Source organism: Maniola hyperantus, chromosome 15, assembly GCF_902806685.2.
Source record: "Maniola hyperantus chromosome 15, iAphHyp1.2, whole genome shotgun sequence".
Taxonomy (NCBI): domain Eukaryota; kingdom Metazoa; phylum Arthropoda; class Insecta; order Lepidoptera; family Nymphalidae; genus Maniola; species Maniola hyperantus.
Genome location: NC_048550.1, coordinates 4385761 through 4407323, shown reverse-complemented (window position 1 = coordinate 4407323; position 21563 = coordinate 4385761). Strand labels below are relative to the sequence as shown.

The window sequence follows — 21563 nt, the reverse complement described above, 5'->3', positions numbered from 1 at the left end:
AGATTATTAGTTTGCGGCCATCAGGTTGGTGAGCGGGCCACCATGGCGTAAATGATATAGTTAATTAAGATGATGATTAAAATTATGATTAAGATGACAAGAGAATGAGACTATTAAGTTTGCGACCATAGGCTAGTGAGCGAGCTGCCATGGCGTAAATGATATAGTTAGTTAAAGATGACAAGTAATAATAAGTGAGTATATCTCTAAAGTTAAACTGCATTTACACATTTAAAGAACTCAGATACTGCTTAATTGTTTTTTATTTTGTTCCTTTCAGGCATCATTGACGTAACGATCGTGGATATTTTACTGATGTCATGACGTTGTGGATATGATGACGATCACGATAAGAGAATGAGATTATTAGTTTGCGGCCATCAGGTTGGTGAGCGGGCCACCATGGCGTAAATGATATAGTTAATTAAGATGATGATTAAGATGATGGTTAAAATTATGATTAAGATGACAAGAGAATGAGACTATTAAGTTTGCGACCATAGGCTAGTGAGCGGGCTGCCATGGCGTAAATGATATAGTTAGTTAAAGATGACAATTAATAATAAGTGAGTATATCTCTAAAGTTAAACTGCATTTACACATTTAAAGAACTCAGATACTGCTTAATTGTTTTTATTTCGTTCCTTTCAGGCATCATTGACGTAACGATCGTGGATATTTTACTGATGTCATGACGTTGTGGATATGATGACGATCACGATAAGAGAATGAGATTATTAGTTTGCGGCCATCAGGTTGGTGAGCGGGCCACCATGGCGTAAATGATATAGTTAATTAAGATGATGATTAAGATGATGATTAAAATTATGATTAAGATGACAAGAGAATGAGACTATTAAGTTTGCGACCATAGGCTAGTGAGCGGGCTGCCATGGCGTAAATGATATAGTTAGTTAAAGATGACAAGTAATAATAAGTGAGTATATCTCTAAAGTTAAACTGCATTTACACATTTAAAGAACTCAGATACTGCTTAATTGTTTTTATTTTGTTCCTTTCAGGCATCATTGACGTAACGATCGTGGATATTTTACTGATGTCATGACGTTGTGGATATGATGACGATCACGATAAGAGAATGAGATTATTAGTTTGCGGCCATCAGGTTGGTGAGCGGGCCACCATGGCGTAAATGATATAGTTAATTAAGATGATGATTAAAATTATGATTAAGATGACAAGAGAATGAGACTATTAAGTTTGCGACCATAGGCTAGTGAGCGAGCTGCCATGGCGTAAATGATATAGTTAGTTAAAGATGACAAGTAATAATAAGTGAGTATATCTCTAAAGTTAAACTGCATTTACACATTTAAAGAACTCAGATACTGCTTAATTGTTTTTTATTTTGTTCCTTTCAGGCATCATTGACGTAACGATCGTGGATATTTTACTGATGTCATGACGTTGTGGATATGATGACGATCACGATAAGAGAATGAGATTATTAGTTTGCGGCCATCAGGTTGGTGAGCGGGCCACCATGGCGTAAATGATATAGTTAATTAAGATGATGATTAAGATGATGGTTAAAATTATGATTAAGATGACAAGAGAATGAGACTATTAAGTTTGCGACCATAGGCTAGTGAGCGGGCTGCCATGGCGTAAATGATATAGTTAGTTAAAGATGACAATTAATAATAAGTGAGTATATCTCTAAAGTTAAACTGCATTTACACATTTAAAGAACTCAGATACTGCTTAATTGTTTTTATTTCGTTCCTTTCAGGCATCATTGACGTAACGATCGTGGATATTTTACTGATGTCATGACGTTGTGGATATGATGACGATCACGATAAGAGAATGAGATTATTAGTTTGCGGCCATCAGGTTGGTGAGCGGGCCACCATGGCGTAAATGATATAGTTAATTAAGATGATGATTAAGATGATGATTAAAATTATGATTAAGATGACAAGAGAATGAGACTATTAAGTTTGCGACCATAGGCTAGTGAGCGGGCTGCCATGGCGTAAATGATATAGTTAGTTAAAGATGACAAGTAATAATAAGTGAGTATATCTCTAAAGTTACACTGCATTTACACATTTAAAGAACTCAGATACTGCTTAATTGTTTTTATTTTGTTCCTTTCAGGCATCATTGACGTAACTATCGTGGATATTTTACTGATGTCATGACGTTGTGGATATGATGACGATCACGATCAGAGAAAGAGATTATTAGTTTGCGGCCATCAGGTTGGTGAGCGGGCCACCATGGCGTAAATGATATAGTTAATTAAAGATGACGAGTAATAATAAGCATCATTGACGAACGATCATGGATGTTTTACTGATGTCTTGGCGTTGGGGATATGATGACGATCATAATAAGAGACTGAGACTATTAGATTGCGGCCATTAGGCATCATTGACAATGATCATGAATATTAAACTGATGTCTCTGTCTGTCTGATGTGTGAATGAGGACATTCTAAGAAAAGGATGGCCGAAACGAAATAATTGTTCGAATGTAACAATCATCCAAAGAAGTGGTTTGGTTTAAACAAAGATGGTGATTATGAGATTAAGATAAAAGTATGAGTTTGATGAAATGAGAACCCCTGCCAAGAAAAGATGAAATTCTTCGAATGCAACAATCAACCAAAGAAGCGGTTTAGTTTAAGCAAAGGTGATGATTATGAGATTAAGATAAAACTATGAGTTTGATGGAATGAGAACCCTTGTCAAGAAAAGACGAAATTCTTCGAATGCAACAATCAACCAAAGAAATAGTTTGGTTTAAGTAAAGATGGTGATTATGAAATTAATATAAAACTATGAGTTTGATGAAATAAGAACCCCTGACAAGTTCGAATGTAACAATCATCCAAAGAAGTGGTTTGGTTTAAACAAAGATGGTGATTATGAGATTAAGATAAAAGTATGAGTTTGATGAAATGAGAACCCCTGCCAAGAAAAGATGAAATTCTTCGAATGCAACAATCAACCAAAGAAGCGGTTTAGTTTAAGCAAAGGTGATGATTATGAGATTAAGATAAAACTATGAGTTTGATGGAATGAGAACCCTTGTCAAGAAAAGATGAAATTCTTCGAATGCAACAATCAACCAAAGAAATAGTGTGGTTTAAGTAAAGATGGTGATTATGAAATTAATATAAAACTATAAATTTGATGAAATAAGAAACCCTGACAAGAAAAGATGAAATTTTTCGAATTCAACCAAAGAAGTGGTTTGATTAATGAAAAGTTAGTGATCATGAAATTAAGATAAAACTATGAGTTTTATAGAATGAGAATCTCTTTCAATTGAGCCTGAATGTCTGAGGACAGACATGAAGTCAGAATGGCCGATTGTTAGCGACATTGCTTTGCCTACAGTTGAATTTAAAAAAAGAATTACGAGGAGATGTAAAAATGGCGGCCATAAGAGCCGGAGCTATTGATTTGAAGCAGGGAAAATTAGAATTTATAATTATGTCTTGAAGAAGTTAATAGTTTAGAACTAAGATTGAAGTTTATTAAGTATTGTCTAAATGGAATAAAGTCAGTTCCTATAGTTGAGGATATTTTTATTAATATCTTCTGTGGTAATGTTATCAACTTGTTTGGAATTGTTTTAACGAACTATTTTTAAGCCACATACTTTTGTTTTTGACTTCGGCATAACTAATAAAAATAACAAAAAATACCGTTATAAACAAAAACAAAAAACGTAGTCTCTACAGTAGAAACAGGCTGTTATAATATTAGCGGGGGTTTTTAGTATGCCATTAAAAAGTTTTGTAGAATTAGGTGTTTCCAGACGTTACTAAACAATTTAAAACAAAAGACAAGCCAAAACAAAACAAAACAAGCCGTAGATTTTTTTAAATCGTATTTTTGTGCCATGACAAAGTTACCATAATATTTTGGATAACTTTGCGAATGACACGTTTACAATGTTACCCGTCATTACTGTAGCTCCGGAGGTATTTTTCTAGAAATCAGCTTATAATAATATATGAACATAAACACACATGCACACACATACACACAAACGTTCGCCTTTATTATATTAGTATGATGTTTATTAGAAAAATTGTAAGTAATGGGTTTTGTATTAATTGAGACGTAGATTTATTTAACCAAACATTCCTACTAAGATACGGATTCGGAATATCTACCTAAGCTCCGCAACCATCGGAATTTTAATATAATTTTCGCTTTACCTTAAAATATAATTTTAATAGTCATAATCTCTGATGCTGACTTTTTTATGGAAGATTTTCCTCTTTTTACAGGTGTCGCTGTCGCCTAAATATATCTTGGAAAATTATATCGCCAATATGGATCCGGTAAAATTATTAAGTGATTTAAAAATCAACAAGAAAGCTGAATTTTCAGAATTTGATCAAGAAGCTGTAGTGTTATAAATATAGAAAAGTACTTGTTAATTAAACTTGAGAAAACTTGAAATCTCATTATCAAGAATTACATACTTGTTATACTTATGTAATAATACTTAGTTACGATGGAATAATATAATTAGTTAACTTCTACCGATTTAAGCTAGTTATTATTTTTTAGCTACTCTCATATCTGTATATTACATATGCAACTGTGAATGAAACTGTACATAATTAGGTATTATGCAACCGTTTCATTAAACAGACTGACGGTTGGTTCGGTGTGTAGAGGTAAGGACAGGTATTTGTTCTGAGGGTAAAGACTCAAGGAGCACGATTGAGCACGATCTCCGTGTATAAAATGTCCGTTAAAATGTGCTAAATACAGTGCGACAAGGCCATGACAAGGCTATCTTCGCGCGTGGCAAAAATCGGAATTAACGTTGCCGTCAAGTGTCCCCTTTTGTGCCTTTGTTCTAATGAAATATTTTAAGCTTTTTAAGTCTTTGTCATAGGTCCTTGTTCTCCAACAGCGCCCCCCTGTTAATGTCATTCAAGTGCCAAGAGAGCCTTGTCGCACTGTGGGTGGTGCTCAAAGAATTTCTAAGTACTACCTACTTCGTGCTACAGTAGCCAAAGGGTGCATCATAAAAAGAGCGATTAAAAAATGAAATAAACCACGTAATAACTACCTACATGTGGTGTACAGATATAGCATATAGCCGTGGCATATAGTCATTAATTACCACAGAGTACTTTGTAAATATAAGAAACTAACTACTCTAGACTCTAGTCACTAAAATAAGCTGTCATTTTGAGAGTTCACGGAGCGCTTTACAGATCATTTTTTAATTGGCTTCCAGGCTCTGGGTACTAGTCTTTTTGAGCCTTTCATAGATTTTTAAAATGAAACTATGGAATTAGGGGAAGTATAAGTCCCGCAAATTGCTATTGCGCTGGAACCATGTCGCATTAATATCGAAATGACGTCATTTTGACGTCAGCCGAAATAAAAATATACCATCAGCTTGAAACTTCAGTCTAGTGCTGACGTCACTAAAATGGCGGCCACGCACATTAGTAATTTACGGGACGTATATCGTACACGATAGGTTGAGATTGCAATCGGGGACTGGGGAGAATGGACGGACAGTCCGACTGCAGCAGCTGAAAACTAAATTGGCTTGTCTAGTAACCGCATAAATACTTATAAGTTGCAAAATCAATAATCTTTGATTTTGATAGCTGTTGTCATTGACATTTGACACATTGTTTTGACTTGACACTTGACAGAAAATTAAAAATTGTTTGAAAAATTGAGCTCAAAGTTTTGATCTAAAAAATGGCATATTATTTACAAAGGGCTGTAACGTCCTATGTTAGGACCAACGTGCGGCTCGCTTCCCACGCTGCTACCGCTGGTGGACACGGAGGTGAGTTATTTGTTAAGATATATACAAATTATGTAATCGTCATAACCTATCCAAATCTTATCTATTTTGCGACGGAATTGACTTATTTCCTTGATAGGTGGATGGAAGCTTTGGAAGAGGCTGTCTTTCTTCGTTGCAGTCCCGGCTATTGGCCTGGGTATGTTGAACGCGTACCTGGCCCACCAAGAACAACCTCACGAACGGCCCGAGTTTAAGCCTTACGAATACTTGCGTATCCGCACTAAGGTAAATTGATTTGTGGGTGTGACTTGTAAGGCCAAGTCAATAAGCCCATCTATCAAATAATAGGTAAATTATAAGCCTTCTATTAGGTATAGAATAATAGGTACTTATAAAATTGGCACATTTTTATTGCCCAATCTACTATGTGCCTACTTCAAGCTACTTGACACTGGCTATGTGCATTGTGCTGGTCTAGTACTACAACAATCCACCAAATAAGAAAAGAAAGTGTATCAAATTGTAGCTTAGGCAGTAGAATAATATTAACCAAAGGTAAATTTAAATTTATGTACCTAGGTACCTATTTTTATCCAAAAAAGGAGAACTGACTGACTTGCATATTGTTAAAGTTCACTGTTTGGTCTTTTAAACTTACTTGAGATTTTGCATGTAAGTTCTTTGTAATGTAGACCCACACTGAGAATTTTTTCAGTAATTCCACTCAAGCAAAGTCAGGAGTGGGTTCAGTTCTGAATTTGTTGTTGTTGTTTTTGTATGTTTATATATATTTATATTTCTGTATGTTCTGTATTTCAGCGTTTTCCATGGGGTGATGGCCAGAAGTCTCTCTTCCACAACCCCCATGTGAATGCTTTGCCCAGCGGCTATGAAGATCATTAGTTAATTGGTGGACTTGGTAATTACGCCTGATTGTATTTAGGAAGTCTGTGTTAAGTACCTAATTTAATAAAATTTGAAACACAATCATTGCATTTTATTAGTACCTAAGACCTAAGTCATTAAATTTTATCTTTGGTCTTTTCACATGTAGAAACAAAAGTTAGTTTTAATTTGTAGTGGTTTTGGTAGTCGGTTTTTTTATTTATTGTATTTTAAGCTTTTTGGTGTAAGTAGTCATTGCTTGGTACCTAAAATATCAATTCATCAGCAAAACTTTCGAAATCCACACGGCTTAGGAGTTCCTTGCATCATCAGGATTGAAGAGTTGGGCCTTGGAATTAAATAACAAAGTCTATGCTTGGCATTTACAATGTTATTTCACCAGGAACAGCTCCTGAATCTATATAGTTAAGGAGTGCTGTACCATGCATCATCAGATTTGAGGAGTTCGGACTCGGGAGTGTAATCATGAAGTCGTTGCTTGACACCTTAAATATCAATTCACCATCAGAAATTCCCGTTCAGTACCTTGCAGCATCAGATTGAGGAATTGGAATCCGAAGTTCAATGGTGTAGTCTATGCTTGGCAACAAAAATATTATTGTAACATCCGCAGTTCCTGAATCACTATAGTTTAGGAGTGCTATACCCTACATCATCAGGGTTGAGGAGTTGGGACTTAGAGTCCAAGCATAAAGTCGTTGCTTGATACCTACAATATTAATTCATTATAAACACTTCCTGAATCTTGATAACTTGGGCGGGCAGTAACCCCGCAGCATCAGGATTGAGGAGTTTGATCTAGAAATTTTTATGGGACCACCACGGAAACATCCTCGGTTGATTAAAAAAATATTTTGCAAATCTGTCCAGAAACCTCGAAAAAATTGATGTACATACATTAAAAAAACGGGCAGTGTTGAGAACCACCTCCTTTTTGGAATTCTGTTAAAAAAAAGAAACGGGCCGAATCGTAGACTGACTAAAAAGCTAGACTAAAGTACTGTGTAACCGCGTGTGACATAGCGATAGCACGACGTAACGATGAATAGCACGACAATTACCATTGTTTAGTTTTTAGGTACAAAAAATAGGTTAGCTGCGTCTCTGTTTATCACAAAAATAACTTCATCTGTGCTCTCTTTTTAGTGTGAATGAGACGGCAAACTTTCCTTTGTCTAGATTTTTTACTCAGTCTACGACAATCCCAATTTTAAGTTCATTGAACAGTGAGATCAATGCGTAGATAGAGTAATAAAGGTAGATGCAGGAACGTTTGCTTTCTCATTCGCACTAAAAAGAGAGCACAGATAAAGTCACTAATGTTATAAACAGAGAAGCAGCTAACCTATTTTTTGTCCCTTATCGTGTAACTGGTTTTTTGCAAGAAAACATACAAGAAGTTGCAAAACAAACTTTGAGAATTCGTGGCGTAATTGTATTTCTCATGAGTTATTTACTTGTTTTCACATAAAAAACGTTTAATACAAATATTGTTGATCGGTTAATACAAATATTGACTACTAAACAATGGTAATAATTGTCGTGTTATTCATCGTTACGTCGTGCTATCGCTATCTCATACGCGGTTACACAGTACTTAAATCTACCTATTCTATCTACGGATCAAAGCTAATTTTTTGTATCGCGATTCTAAAGTTACCGGATATCACTCTGTTTTTGCTCCTTGATTTATTCTCCATGGCTAGAACCCCGAGCCACAAAACGTTTACAAAAAAATGATATTTTTTACCATAATTACAAAATTTTGCCGCCATTCTGGAATTTGCCGCTATATAGAGAAGAAGGAGAAATTTAATTCAATAAAGTTTTAGTTACAATATGGCTAACAACGAGGACGTAAATAATAAAATGATATCATTAGTATCTTATGATGAAGAAATAAATGAATACATTTTGCAAATTATACAATCAAATGAAAGATTTGAAGGTATATGTTTTTTCATTACTAGGTACTTAAGTATGTAATTAATTTTCTTGGAGAAGTAATTCGGTAGCTCCCCGATCCTTCCGCATCTATATCAATAACGACTTTACCTTTAGGCACAACAATGGTAATCTATCAGATTTTATCAGTTCTATATCACTAATATTATAAAGAGGAAAGACTTAGGTATGTTTGTACTACAAAGTACAATAAGTCTCTTTGTAAATAATTCTGAAACTACTGAACAGATAAACTAATAATTCTTTCAGCATTCTAATGGTATTTTATCCAGCATAGGCTATAAGAATATTACGGATACCTACCTATAACGCGTAAAAAACCGTCATGTCAAAAGTACAATTCACCTTTAAAATAAGAAAAAAAAAACGTATTTTCAACTTGAAATTTGACACAAAAAGTTAAAATGGTGCGTGGGGAGTTAAACTTTACGCATTATAGGTAAATAACTACTTATAAGTATATCAAATTTCACATTTATAATTCGTTTAACTTTTAGCCCTAGCCAATGTAGAAAAGAATGTTCGTAAACGTGCTGAGGAGGAGATAAATACTTGTACTCTTATCAAAAATACTAACACTTTGATAAAAACTCAGTTGAAACAACAAAAACAAAGTAAAGAAAGGTAAGTACTTTATGGATGACTAGCTGATGCCCGCGACTTCGTCCGCGTGGTATTAGGTTTTTTAAAAAATCCCGTGGAAACTTTGATTTTCCGGGATAAAAAGTAGCCTATGTCACTCTCCAGGTCTTTGTCTATACCCATGCAAAAAATAACATCAATCCGTTGCACCGTTGCGACGTGATTGAAGGACAAACCAACAAACAAGCAAACACACTTTCGCATTTATAATAAGGGTACTGATGGCTAAACTCACGTGTTTATCGAAGTACTTTGAGTAGTTTCGAATCCATCCGAGGTCCTTTTTCATCTAAACCAAGATCTCCAGGAACCATCGGGGGATGATTTAAAGCCACCTCAGGCCCTTGTCACAAATCACAATGTGCCTTGCGGGTCCCGAACCACGCGGCTCGCAGTCTCTTTAACACCGCGTCACGAGCAGTGGCCCATTGAATAAGGACCACGGACCGATTCGAAACTAGTCAGGCATACAATAATGAGTCTACTCTCATGTCCAATCTCCTTGGAAGATCATGAAAAGCGCCATCTATGAAGCTTTTAAGAACATGCCTGTTGCTTACTATCTTATTACCTTTACCTTGCAGTTTGTGTGTTTATCTAGAGTCCAATAAATCTAGAAATTTAGAGCTAAAAAAGTTATTAGCTGAAAGGCAGCAAGCCCATATACTCGTAGTAGAAGAAAAAAACGAAACTTTAAAAAAATATGAAGAAAGATGGTTAGTATGTAAAAATTTAGTTGAAAAGTTCCCTTTTAATAAAAGTTTTTTTGAAAAAAACAATGAAATAGAAACTGTAAGAAGGGGAATTAATTCTATTACTAATGAAGTTGAAGAAAAACGCTCTGATATTATACTGAAGAAAACTGAATTATTAAATATGAGAAATAAATATATAGTTGAATTGGCTGATTATATGATCAATAAGGAACCGTTAATTACAAAAAGTATCCACGAGGAAATCAATGCAATCAAAAAGTTAAAAAATGAAACGAAAATTAATAATCCAGTTATGAAAAATAAATTGTTGTCTGCCAGTTTAGTTGAACCTAAACTAACGATCGAAGCTAAGAATGTTCCTACTATGAAAGCATCGAGAACATATAAAGCTCGTGACACTTTTGTGGTAAAAACTCCCTTCAGTTTTATGCTTAAGTTAAAATCTAGTTAGCTTATGCCCGCGACTTCGTCCACGTGAACTACACAAATTCAAACCCCTGTTTTACCCCTTTAGAAATTGAATTTTCAAAAATCCTTTCTGGGTGGATGTCTACGTCATAACTATCTGCATGCTAAATTTCAACTCGATCCGTCCAGTAGTTTGAGTTGTGCGTTGATAAATCAGTAAGTCAGTTTATATATAATGCTAGACTAGCCTAGTGGTTAGGACGTGCGCCTTCTAATCGGAGGTCGGGGGTTCGATTCCGGGCACGCACCTCTGACTTTTCGGAGTTATGTGCGTTTTAATTAATTAAATATCACATGCTTTAACGGTGAAGGAAAACATCGCGAGGAAACCTGCATGCCTGAGAGTTCTCCATAATGTTCTTCAAACAGGTGTGTGAAGTCAACCAATCCGCACATGGCCAGCGTGGTAGACTATGGCCAAAACTCTCATTCTGAGAGGAGACCCGGTGCTCTGTAGTGAGCCGGCGATGGGTTGATCATGATGAGACTAGACTAGATGATGTACGCGACTTTGTCCGCATGGATTTAGGTTTTTAAAAATCCTCTCTCTTTAATTTTCCGGGATAAAAAGTTCTTCCCCGGGATGCAAGCTAACTCTGTACCAAATTTCATCAAAATCCGTTAAACTGTTTTGCTGTGAAAAGCTAGCAGATAGACAGACAGACTGACACACTTTCGTATTTATAATATTAGTATAGTTATTAGGCCTAATGGTAAGAATTAATGGTACCTATTATTGAAAGGTTTTAAAAACTTTATTTGATTCAATTTCTCTTCAATTTAATTGTCTTTTCAATTTTAGCGATAAAATTCTTATTTAAGTGAATATTTTTTTATTTCAGCTACCACAATTGAGCCTTACAGCTATGGAGACTGCTCCAATCTCCAACTTCGATCAGGTAGGTTCTAAAGGCCTCTAAAGTTAAATACTAAAGTTTTGATATCATCATCATCATCAACCGATAGACTCCACTGTTGGACATAGATCTCTTGTAGGGATCCAGGGGCTCCCTGCGACTCGTCTGATGTCGATCCACCTAGTGGGGGACTGCGCTCCCCCATTAGGTGGACGGACGACATCAGACGAGTCCAACGCTGCGTCTTCCGTTCTTCTGAGAGGTCGCCATCACCTTGGGACCAGTGGCGTGCACTGGAGTTCAAGCCAGGGTATACATTTAGGTATTAACTTATTTTACGGCAGGTTATAATGAAAAAATAAGCATTGATTTCTTACAATGAGGGTAAGCAGTGTGTTTATGCCTCTATGAGCTGCACGCTACTGCTTGGGACCCCAAGGTCCATAGGTTTTACGAACTATGTGCCCTGCCCATTGCCAATTCAGCTTCTCAACCCGAATTCTGATATAGTATTTTGGTAATTAGGTACTACTTATATCTATATATATAAAATTCAAAGTCCTGACTGACTGACTGACATATATTATATCAACGCACAGTCTAAACTACTGGTCCTAGAGACATGAAATTTTGAGGGTGTGTTCTTTGTAAAGAGTAGGTATCCACTAAGAAAGGATTTTTCGAAATGCCACCCCTAAGTGGGTTAAATAGGGGATGAAAGTTTCTATGAAAGTCCGTCATTTTTCAAGTTATTTGCATGAAAATTGGTATTTGGGTTTTCGGTCACAAATGAAGAAATACGTCTTTCAGGATTTTTGGAAATTCATCCCCCTCCTCGATTTTCTAAATTCCACCCGAGCGAAGCCGGGGCGGGTCAGCTAGTACTAGATAACTGCACTAAATTGATATTCTTTACAGAAAATTAACTGTAACAACACGGCAATAGTAGCAAAGAAAAGCCCTTTTGAGTCCTTTATCTCAAAGAAATTTCATGCGTCGAAAAAAGCAAAGATCACTGAAAAGACTGACGAAGTTAATGTTTCGACATATTTATTTGCGACACCTAAAACGATGGATGGCAATAATACACGGAAATATCCCAATGACAAATTAATACGAGTCTTACAAGATGTCAAGTTAGATACAAGTGGAACTTATAAATATTTTTCCCAACTTAAGGCTAATCATTTACAGGACGTGAATGTTATTAAGGCTAGAGAATCTCAACACGATTTGAAGACTAAGAATCCACCTCAGGATAATGTAAATAAAGCTTTTAACCAAAATGTTAACTCTAAATAATATTTGTCCTGGCTGTACTCACGTGTTTAGTTGACGTTAGCCCGACTAGTTTCGAAGTTCGAACCCATTCGGAGTCCTTTTTCAAACCGCAAAAAGCAGTCAAAACCGCGGCGCGTACCGCGTGCGCGAACGGACTCCCTTGAAAAAGGACCCCGGATGGGTTCGAAACTAGTCGGGCTAACGTCGACTAGACACGTGAGTACAGCCGGGACAGATATTATTTAGAATGGAAATCACTCACGGTAGTTTAAACGCTAAAATGTTAACTTTATAAAATTTTAAGGGTTCCGTACCTCAAGAGGAAAAAGGAACCCGTATAGTCACTTCGGTGTCTGTCCGTCTGCATATCTGTCTGTCGTGTCTGTCAAGAAAACCTATGGGATACTTCCCGTTGACCTAGAATTATGAAATTTGGTAGCTGTAGGAATAAATCCGAAAATTATTTGTGGTTACCTACATCACACAAAAAAATTAAAAGTGGTAATGGACAAATAATTAGTATTTTCAAAGTAAGATTACTATGCCAAGTTAGGTATCATTATGAAAGGGCTTTACCTACCTATCTATTCTAAAGAAGATTTATTTTTATTTTTATGCATAATAGTTTTTGATTTATCGTGCAAAATGTCGAAAAAAACACCTGAGTACGGAACCCTCGGTGCGCGAGTCTGCCTCGCACTTGGCCAGTTTTTTTAATTAGTCAAATGTTTTTTAATGTTCAGGTTAACGATGATGAGGTGATGGACAAAATTGATTTGACAAAGAAAGTGTCCCAGGATATTTTATTGCCACCTACTCAGTTTTTAGATTTTACTCTGGTAAATATCTCAACCATTTTGAGATATGTTATTTATGTACCTACCTAATTAATTATATTTGCTAGAGCCTCAATAGCTCAACCGTTAAGGCGCGGACTGAAATCCGAAAGGTCGGCTGTTCAAACACCACCCGTTGCACTATTGTCGTACCTACTCCTAACACAAGCTTTACGCTTAGTTGGAGGAAAACGAGGGAACTCATTAATGGCTTACGTATATTCTTTTTTTTATTTAATTTATTTTAGTTTTAATTTAATGTTGTTTTTTTACTTTTAATTTAGATATAAAAAATATCTCTGTGTAAAAAAAATACGATTTTATTAATTGTTAAGTATGCTACATACATTTATTTACCTACCCTTTATTTTACCAGAGCCCTCAAGAGAAAAGAGTTACATTTAATGGAGTAATAACAATTGGGGATTTGGAAACTAATGGCGGAATACGTCAAGATGATAATGTAATAAATAATCTGCATAACAGCCAACTGAATGCTAGCACAGCTAGTGATGATAGCTACCAGAAGATCAAAGATTTCGTATTCAATAAACACAATGTGTATCTATCCCCAGAATTTACATATACCAAAAATATAGTCGTACCCATGGTATGTGATTAAATAGTTTAATGCAATTTATTTTTATTTTTATTATACTTCAATTTATTCCCAATACTGACTATTAACATAACTAGATAAATAATATTTTGTAGATATCTATGTGACGTGGAATGGTGCCAAGAATACTGGCTGCATTTCCGCGCCGGACAGCCAGGCTTATCCGTGGCTCATTGCCAGCCCTTCTGTCACCAGATGAGGCTATTAATCGCGGTGAAATGTCTCGTAAAAAAATTTTAGCACTAAGACTCCATGGCCCCAGGGTCTCCACGGCAAACGGCACAAAAATGTAACTCTCTATAAGAGAGGCATACTTGCGCCGCTTGCCGTTTTCAGCTGTTTCTGCTGCGGCTCCCGGTCTTGATGCTGTCTTCCTGATATGACACGGGGCCAATGTGTCAACGCAAGTTGCGTCCCACATTAGCGCCCGTCCCCGTTCCCAGGGAACCAGCGTCAAATATATGCAATTGAATTAATCATTGCAAGAAATGACATAGGTACATGAAAATATTAATTGTATAAATTTGTAAAAATTTTAGGTTGTCGAAAACAAAATTGTTACTTCCAAATTTTTTGATGAAAAGAAGCAAGAAGACAATAACAATATCGACAGTACAAAGTCGCAAAATATGGAAATTATAGAGATTGTTGATGAAGAGCCTCAACTCAAACAGACACAAGAAATTCACGCAGAAACAATAAATCAAACTAATACTACTTCTGACAATACATTTGAGGTGTGTTCAGTTCTTCATTCTCAGGAAGTCAACTTAGCCAAATTAAAGGTACTATAAGTGAATTTAAAGTCAAACAGAAAAGCAGGGCATTATAAGCTTCTAGATGATACCCGCGACTTCGTTCGCGTGTATATAGGTTTTTGAAAATCCCGTGGGAACTCTTCAATTTTCCGGGATAAAAAGTAGCCTATGTCCTTCCCCGGGATAGGGAACTTCTACTATCTCTGTACCAAATTTCGTTAAAATCTGTTGAACGTTTGAGCCGTGAAAATCTAGCAGACAGACAGACACCTTCGCATTGTATGGATTTTTGGATTGGTTATTTGAATGTCCTCTCTTGTTAAACTTGGGCGCAGATAATGATCCCACGCGTAGAGGCTTATCGAGAGGTTTACTCTTTATACTAACCTAACTTGATTAGGGCACAATAATTAGGTACTATTACAACCGTTCAATCAAAATGGCGACCTAAACACAAAAAGCATTTACTTAATAGTCGTTTGAGTCTCGCGTCGGAAAGAGACTGACTTGAAAACTACCAACCACCCGTATTTATACAATCTTCTTATTTATACAATCGACTCAAGATGTCGATTGTATAAATAGGTACGGGTGGTTGGCCATTAACACTTTTAATGTTTTTGTCTGATGTAGGTAACCACAAATCATTTTCGGATTTATTCCTACCTACCAAGTTTCATAGTTCTAGGAAAGAGACTGGCTTGAAAACTACCAACCACCCGTATTTATACAATCTTCTTATTTATACAATCGACTCAAGATGTCGATTGTATAAATAGGTACGGGTGGTTGGCCATTAACACTTTTAATGTTTTTGTCTGATGTAGGTAACCACAAATCATTTTCGGATTTATTCCTACCTACCAAGTTTCATAGTTCTAGAAAAGAGACTGGCTTGAAAACTACCAACCACCCGTATTTATACAATCGACTCAAGATGTCGATTGTACAAATACGGGTGGTTGGCCATTAACACTTTTAATTTGTTTTGTCTGATGTAGGTAACCACAAATCATTTTCGGATTTATTCCTACCTACCAAGTTTCATAGTTCTAGGAAAGAGACTGGCTTGAAAACTACCAACCACCCGTATTTATACAATCTTCTTATTTATACAATCGACTCAAGATGTCGATTGTATAAATAGGTACGGGTGGTTGGCCATTAACACTTTTAATGTTTTTGTCTGATGTAGGTAACCACAAATCATTTTCGGATTTATTCCTACCTACCAAGTTTCATAGTTCTAGAAAAGAGACTGGCTTGAAAACTACCAACCACCCGTATTTATACAATCGACTCAAGATGTCGATTGTACAAATACGGGTGGTTGGCCATTAACACTTTTAATTTGTTTTGTCTGATGTAGGTAACCACAAATCATTTTCGGATTTATTCCTACCTACCAAGTTTCATAGTTCTAGGAAAGAGACTGGCTTGAAAACTACCAACCACCCGTATTTATACAATCGACTCAAGATGCCGATGTTGAATAGTTCGTTTCAAATGGCTGTTTTATATTTAAGGCTCAAGAATGCGATGCCCCTTTAGCTGCACCAGCATTTGCAAATCGCATTCGGGATGTACCTTGCTCCCTGAATATTTCTATGAACAATACAGGCTATGAAGATGAAGAATTTCCACAGTGCACTGGTAATATCATTCACTTATTAAGTTACTAGCTGATGCCCGCGACTTCGTGGATTCGCGTGGATTTACGTTTTTCAAAATCCCACGGGAACTCTTTGATTTTCCGGGATAACAAGTAGCCTATGTGTTAATCCAGGGTATAATCTATCTCCATTCCAAAGTTCAGCCAAATCCATCCAGTAGTTTTTACGTTATTGAGTAACAAACATCCAAACATCCACAGTTTCACATTTATCAGGGGGCACGGCAGTGCATACGCCAAGACGAGCCAAACTAAAGGACGGGTAATATTATTAGGATTAGAATTAAGTACCTACCTATACTCCTAAACTCAGTGAAAATTTTTCAGAGGCACTGAAGAATACTTAATTTTAAAGTGACTGAGGTAAAGAGGTGGAGTTAAAACATAAACTAGCTAATAAGATTTAGGTTATATGAAATTTGGACTAAGGCACATTTGGCATCGAAAGACAGAGTTATTTCGTGAAACTTTTCTTTGGTTTTCTCAGTTTTCAGAGCATTTAGACCACTGAAACTTTTTATCTGAAAACTATAGAATACAACAATTCTAAAAATAAAACAATCTTTGCTGCACATTGATTTTCGACACCTAGGCAAGAGCCCATAGTTCCACTGATATCATGTGTTTTGATGAAGATCTGATAACTAGTTTCGGAGATAGAGAACTCCTCAACGGGAAACAGCAAATCAATCGCGATCATTGTAATAGCTTAGTAAAAAGTACTCATGCATGATACCTACATTAATATCGGGTGTCTACCTCTAAGTACCCTACATTTTCATTTCTTCCCTATTATTATCTAACAATTTTAAATACATATCAAAAATTGCGTAACCGGCAGGAATCGAACCTGCATCTTCTGGGTTCGCGCCCGATGCCTTGACCACTAGGCCACGGTTTCGCTTACTGCCAGTGACGAAATTTGTGATATGTATGTTCACTCAGTACTGAAGCAACTGTTAATGCCATCTAGTAGCGACACTATGCAGTTGCGTTGGCGTTGACACCTTCGTTATTTTTAAATATTGATATTTATTATATATTGACTTTTTATTAGATTCAAGCCTTCTTTTGTCACCAAAAGCAGACGATGAAATGGAAACAAACAATAATGCTGAAACACAGCCTCAGGAGGTGCATAACTTTTTCTCAGGTATGTAAAAATATTAATTATTATACTTAGCTAGTATAAAGTAGTAGAGACATTGGTCGCTAACTATGGACCTCATGAGAATGCTCAGAGTCACTCAGTGAGCGACGGACGGAGCTATGCTTGGAGTTACTATACGAGATGAAATCAGAATTGAGGAGATCCGTAAGAGAAATAGTTGGGGTCTCAAGGTGCTGGAATGCCAACCTCGCACCGGAAAGCGCAGCGTTGGAAGACCCCCACTATAGGTGGACGGACGACATCAGGCGAGTCGCAGGAAACCGCTGGATTCAGGCGGCGGCGCGGCGCAAGACCATGGCTTGTGGAAGTACCTACAAGAACCCTATGTTCAGCAGTGGACATCTATCTGTTGATGAAGAAGATGATGATGATGATGAAGCGAAACTTCTTATAAAATCTATATTTTGGGGTGGGGTGATCTAACTCACAAAAACTGGAAAGAAGACACGGTGCGATGAAACCTTTGAAACGCACCTCATTGGCTCGAGCACTTATCCTATTCTTGCCTTGCCCATAGATTATGCTAGACAGAGTAGGTACAAACCAGAGAAAATTCAATTTCTCGCTCTCTTATTTACGCATACAAGTGAGCAAGACAGAGTACAAGATTCTATAGTTCCTTAATCTAAGGATTTTATAGTCAAATGACGTAAATACCATTTTACACATATTGTACACTTTTTGATTGTCAATTGTTGGATTTGTAAGATAATGACGTAATGGTGATAATTACGTAATCTTAAAACTAAAACAACAATTCGTAAAAAGCTTCGCAGTCAGGGTGTGCACTACACCTGACAGAAGCGAAGCACGTAGCAGAAGCGAACACAGTAGGTACAGTAGCCGGCAAGAAATATTGTACATCGACCTTTAGAATGAGATTTCAGCTTTGTCTCTGTATCTCCATGTGACGTTTGGATCACAACGACAGAGACAACGATCTACGAAACCGCTATACCTTTCTAAAGGTCGATGCACAATGTTTTCAGCCGCGTGCTCTGCTCTAGGTACCACTTGATTCTCTTAAATTGAATGTACAGTACGCGGCAGAAAGTAATGTACATCGACGTTTAGAAGGAGATAGCAGATTTGTAGAACATTGTCTCTGTCGTTGAGATTGACAAAACGTCATACAGGTATGCCGTATGAATTGGGAGTTGGTATGGTGTAGGTATGAGTGACAGAGACAACGCTCTAAAAAGCCGAAATGTCATTCTAAAGGCCGATATAGGTACATTACTTTCTGCTCCGTACTGTATGTAACTAGCTATAATATAATAAACATGACTCATTATTGTTTTGCAGGATATAGGAGGACAGGCTTTTCTTTGTTCGGGACAAACGAAGGTGATGCACAAAGCCAGAATAAAAAATTTAATTTCAACTTTGATGAAAATGAGAAGCCAAAGAAAAGTGGATTTTTTAGTATGTTTCAGTAAATTACAAAAAATACAAAATAAATATAAGGAATAAGTAATACTTACCTTCCTTACCTTGTCCTTAAACACAAATAAATAGATTAGGTTCCTCCACGGTTCCTCCATAAGGTACCTACTTGAAATGTAACTTGAAATAAGTAGGTACCTACCTACTTAATTTACTTAGTTTTTCTTATTTTTTTTAGTACAGTACGCGGAAGAAAGTAATGTACATCGACCGTTAGTAAGAGGTGCTTAGTGCTTTTGTAGAGCATTGTCTCTGTCGTTGAGACCGACAAAACGTCACATAGGTATGACTGGTAGGTATGAGTGACAGAGACAACGCTCTACAAAGTCAAAACGTCATTCTAACGTATGATATGCGTACTGTAAATAGTTAGTTTTAATTAAATTGATTATTTTAAATGATAAGTTGTTTCTTTTTATTTTTCTTGACACTAACATCAATTATTGTGAACTGTGGGATCGACTTTTGCATGCACATAGGTATCGGTTGGTTCGATTAGATTAGGACAGCTATAGTTCGCCCACGAATGTATACTAAAGATTATTATTATAATTCAATAATAATAATAATAAGATTATTATTATTTCATTCAAGAATTCGCCATAGTTCGTGGCTAGAACCCAGAGCTGTAAAATAAGTACGGACAGACGTGCTCATTACTAGCACGAAAGCATGCTTTTATTGAGCAAGTGCTCATTAGTAGCACGTGTGTCATGTAATGAGCATGCTTATTTCGAGCATGCTCAAAAATCAACCGACGTTTGATTTTCGAGCATGCTACCTGAGGCGCGGGTAGAAGGGGGCGTGCTCCGAGCGCGTCTGAACAGGGTTTGCTTATTAGCATGTACTCAGTACAACATACAACATATAACTCTACAGTTTATTTAAGCATGCTTATTGCTGGCAAATGTGAACAGTTGCATGAGCATGCTAACATTAAGCTAGCATAAAAGCACGCTTTTTTTGAGCACGTCTGTCCGTACCTTAAAAGAAAAGTCAAGTACGATCTTATCTAAAAAGTACTCTGTGATCTTATGTATGATGTTGGTTATAGGTACACCCTACTCTATGATCACTCTATGATGTTGGTCCATTGTTGGCCATAGATAATATACTAATATTGTTGGCTCTGGCGGGCGGTTCACGGCCATACAAATTCCGTTCCCTTACAAATGCGAATAGCAAAATAGAAGTTGACAGATTCGACCACAGAACGATACAATAACACACGTTCACTGCCTGCTGCCTGCCTGACGCCATTTTGTTATTGTTGTTAAGCGTTGAGCAGGGTGGTTGCGTCGATTTATTTCCGTACATTTCTGTTCCCTTCGCAACAATTGTTATTATAGTACATTATTTCAATATAATTTATTGGAATGTATTATAAGTGCTGTGTTCCCGATTGTAACAGTACGCGAAAAGACGCTATATTACATAAGTTTCCACAGTGTGACAAAAGACTCAAAAAGTGGCTTAAGTATATAAATTGTGATGTTTTGCGAAGTAAAAGTACAATAGATCTTAAAAATAAGTCTCAATTGTGTCATAAGCACTTTGAAAAGCGTTTTGTGACACAAAAATCTCGTCTTGCAGTAACAGCATTTCCTACTTTGTTCCTGCAATCTGAGATCCTCAGTGGTACTCCATCCATTCCACTGCATGATTCTGAAGAAATTTGTACTAGTAAGTTTTCATGGCTTTTTGTATTGTATATTGTTCATATCATTCCTCTAATCACAGTCCAGTTGTTTTGTCCAATGTATCACAACCTTCTTTAGCATACATTTTACAACCAAACCGAAGAAAATGTATTTCTATGCCTGAATCATCTTACCACCGTGTAGCACTAATTTTGGCCTTTAATTTTAAAATGATTAATATTTAATTTACTTTCAGGATCAGAGAAGATTGACCTTGATCATAATTATTATGCTTCCAAAAATATATATAATGACCACAACTATTGTACACAGCTGCAAACATCGCAATCAGCAAGTGAAAATGAGCTTTTAGGTGAGAAAATATAATTTATTATTATTTGAAACAATATTCATAATAATATTACTAATAAGTCGTTTCTTTGCTAACTTTGAAAGATAGCTAAAAGAGATAGATAAAAGAACCTTGGAGTGTTTTAAATAACTTACTATATCAAACTTTTTTATCGATGTTTGCCTATTTGTACTCATTAAACTTATTTTTTAGAAGGATTGCCCACTACTTTTAAAAGAAAATTAGAAGAATATTCGATTACAGATTGTCAACAAAGTATTTCCTCAGGTAATCATCTATTTATTAATAGCCTTGATATAGTAACCACAGGAATAAGGATATCTGCTCTTTTCATTGATCAGTGTTAACTACAGGTCAAAATTTTCATAAACAAGTTATTACTAGACTATGTTTTTAAGCTTAAATGAGATATTTAAATGTGTATAACAATTAACAAATTAA

The 21563-nt window shown here is 36.2% G+C and overlaps 3 protein-coding genes across 6 annotated transcripts in view; all 3 read left to right on the top strand.

The window, feature by feature from the left end:
- Window positions 1-4535, top strand: part of LOC117989014 (serine/threonine-protein kinase S6KL-like) — a 76940-nt gene extending 72405 nt beyond the window's left edge. The window contains exon 10 of the mRNA XM_034976317.2: window positions 4274-4535. Within this exon, the coding sequence (XP_034832208.1) occupies window positions 4274-4405 (132 nt within the window). The 3' untranslated portion in view covers window positions 4406-4535. The remainder of the gene's footprint in view (window positions 1-4273) is intronic.
- Window positions 4536-5651: 1116 nt separating this feature from the next.
- The window catches only part of LOC117989018 (cytochrome c oxidase subunit 6A, mitochondrial-like), a 104488-nt gene continuing 88576 nt past the window's right edge, over window positions 5652-21563 (top strand). Inside the window, exons 1-3 of one of the 2 annotated variants that reach the window (XM_069503229.1) lie at window positions 5652-5811; window positions 5909-6057; window positions 6592-6715. In XM_069503229.1, the coding sequence (XP_069359330.1) occupies window positions 5721-5811; window positions 5909-6057; window positions 6592-6675 (324 nt within the window). In that variant the 5' untranslated portion in view covers window positions 5652-5720 and the 3' untranslated portion in view covers window positions 6676-6715. Of the gene's footprint in view, window positions 5812-5908; window positions 6058-6591; window positions 6760-21563 lie in introns of those variants that run through there. The other variant, XM_034976321.2, reaches the window with a different exon arrangement.
- Window positions 8059-19574, top strand: LOC117989021 (repetitive organellar protein-like). 3 transcript variants are annotated; one of them, XM_069503222.1, is made up of 11 exons: window positions 8059-8626; window positions 9141-9267; window positions 9870-10407; window positions 11312-11368; window positions 12521-12589; window positions 13351-13446; window positions 13820-14053; window positions 14602-14847; window positions 16347-16473; window positions 17550-17645; window positions 18969-19574. In XM_069503222.1, the coding sequence occupies exons 1-11, from the start codon at window positions 8518-8520 to the stop codon at window positions 19100-19102; spliced, it is 1833 nt and encodes a 610-aa protein (XP_069359323.1). In that variant the 5' UTR covers window positions 8059-8517; the 3' UTR covers window positions 19103-19574. The 3 variants fall into 3 exon arrangements, with proteins under 3 accessions (XP_069359323.1, XP_069359322.1, XP_069359321.1); XM_069503221.1 differs by having other exon boundaries at window positions 12245-12589; window positions 14602-14799; XM_069503220.1 differs by having other exon boundaries at window positions 12245-12589.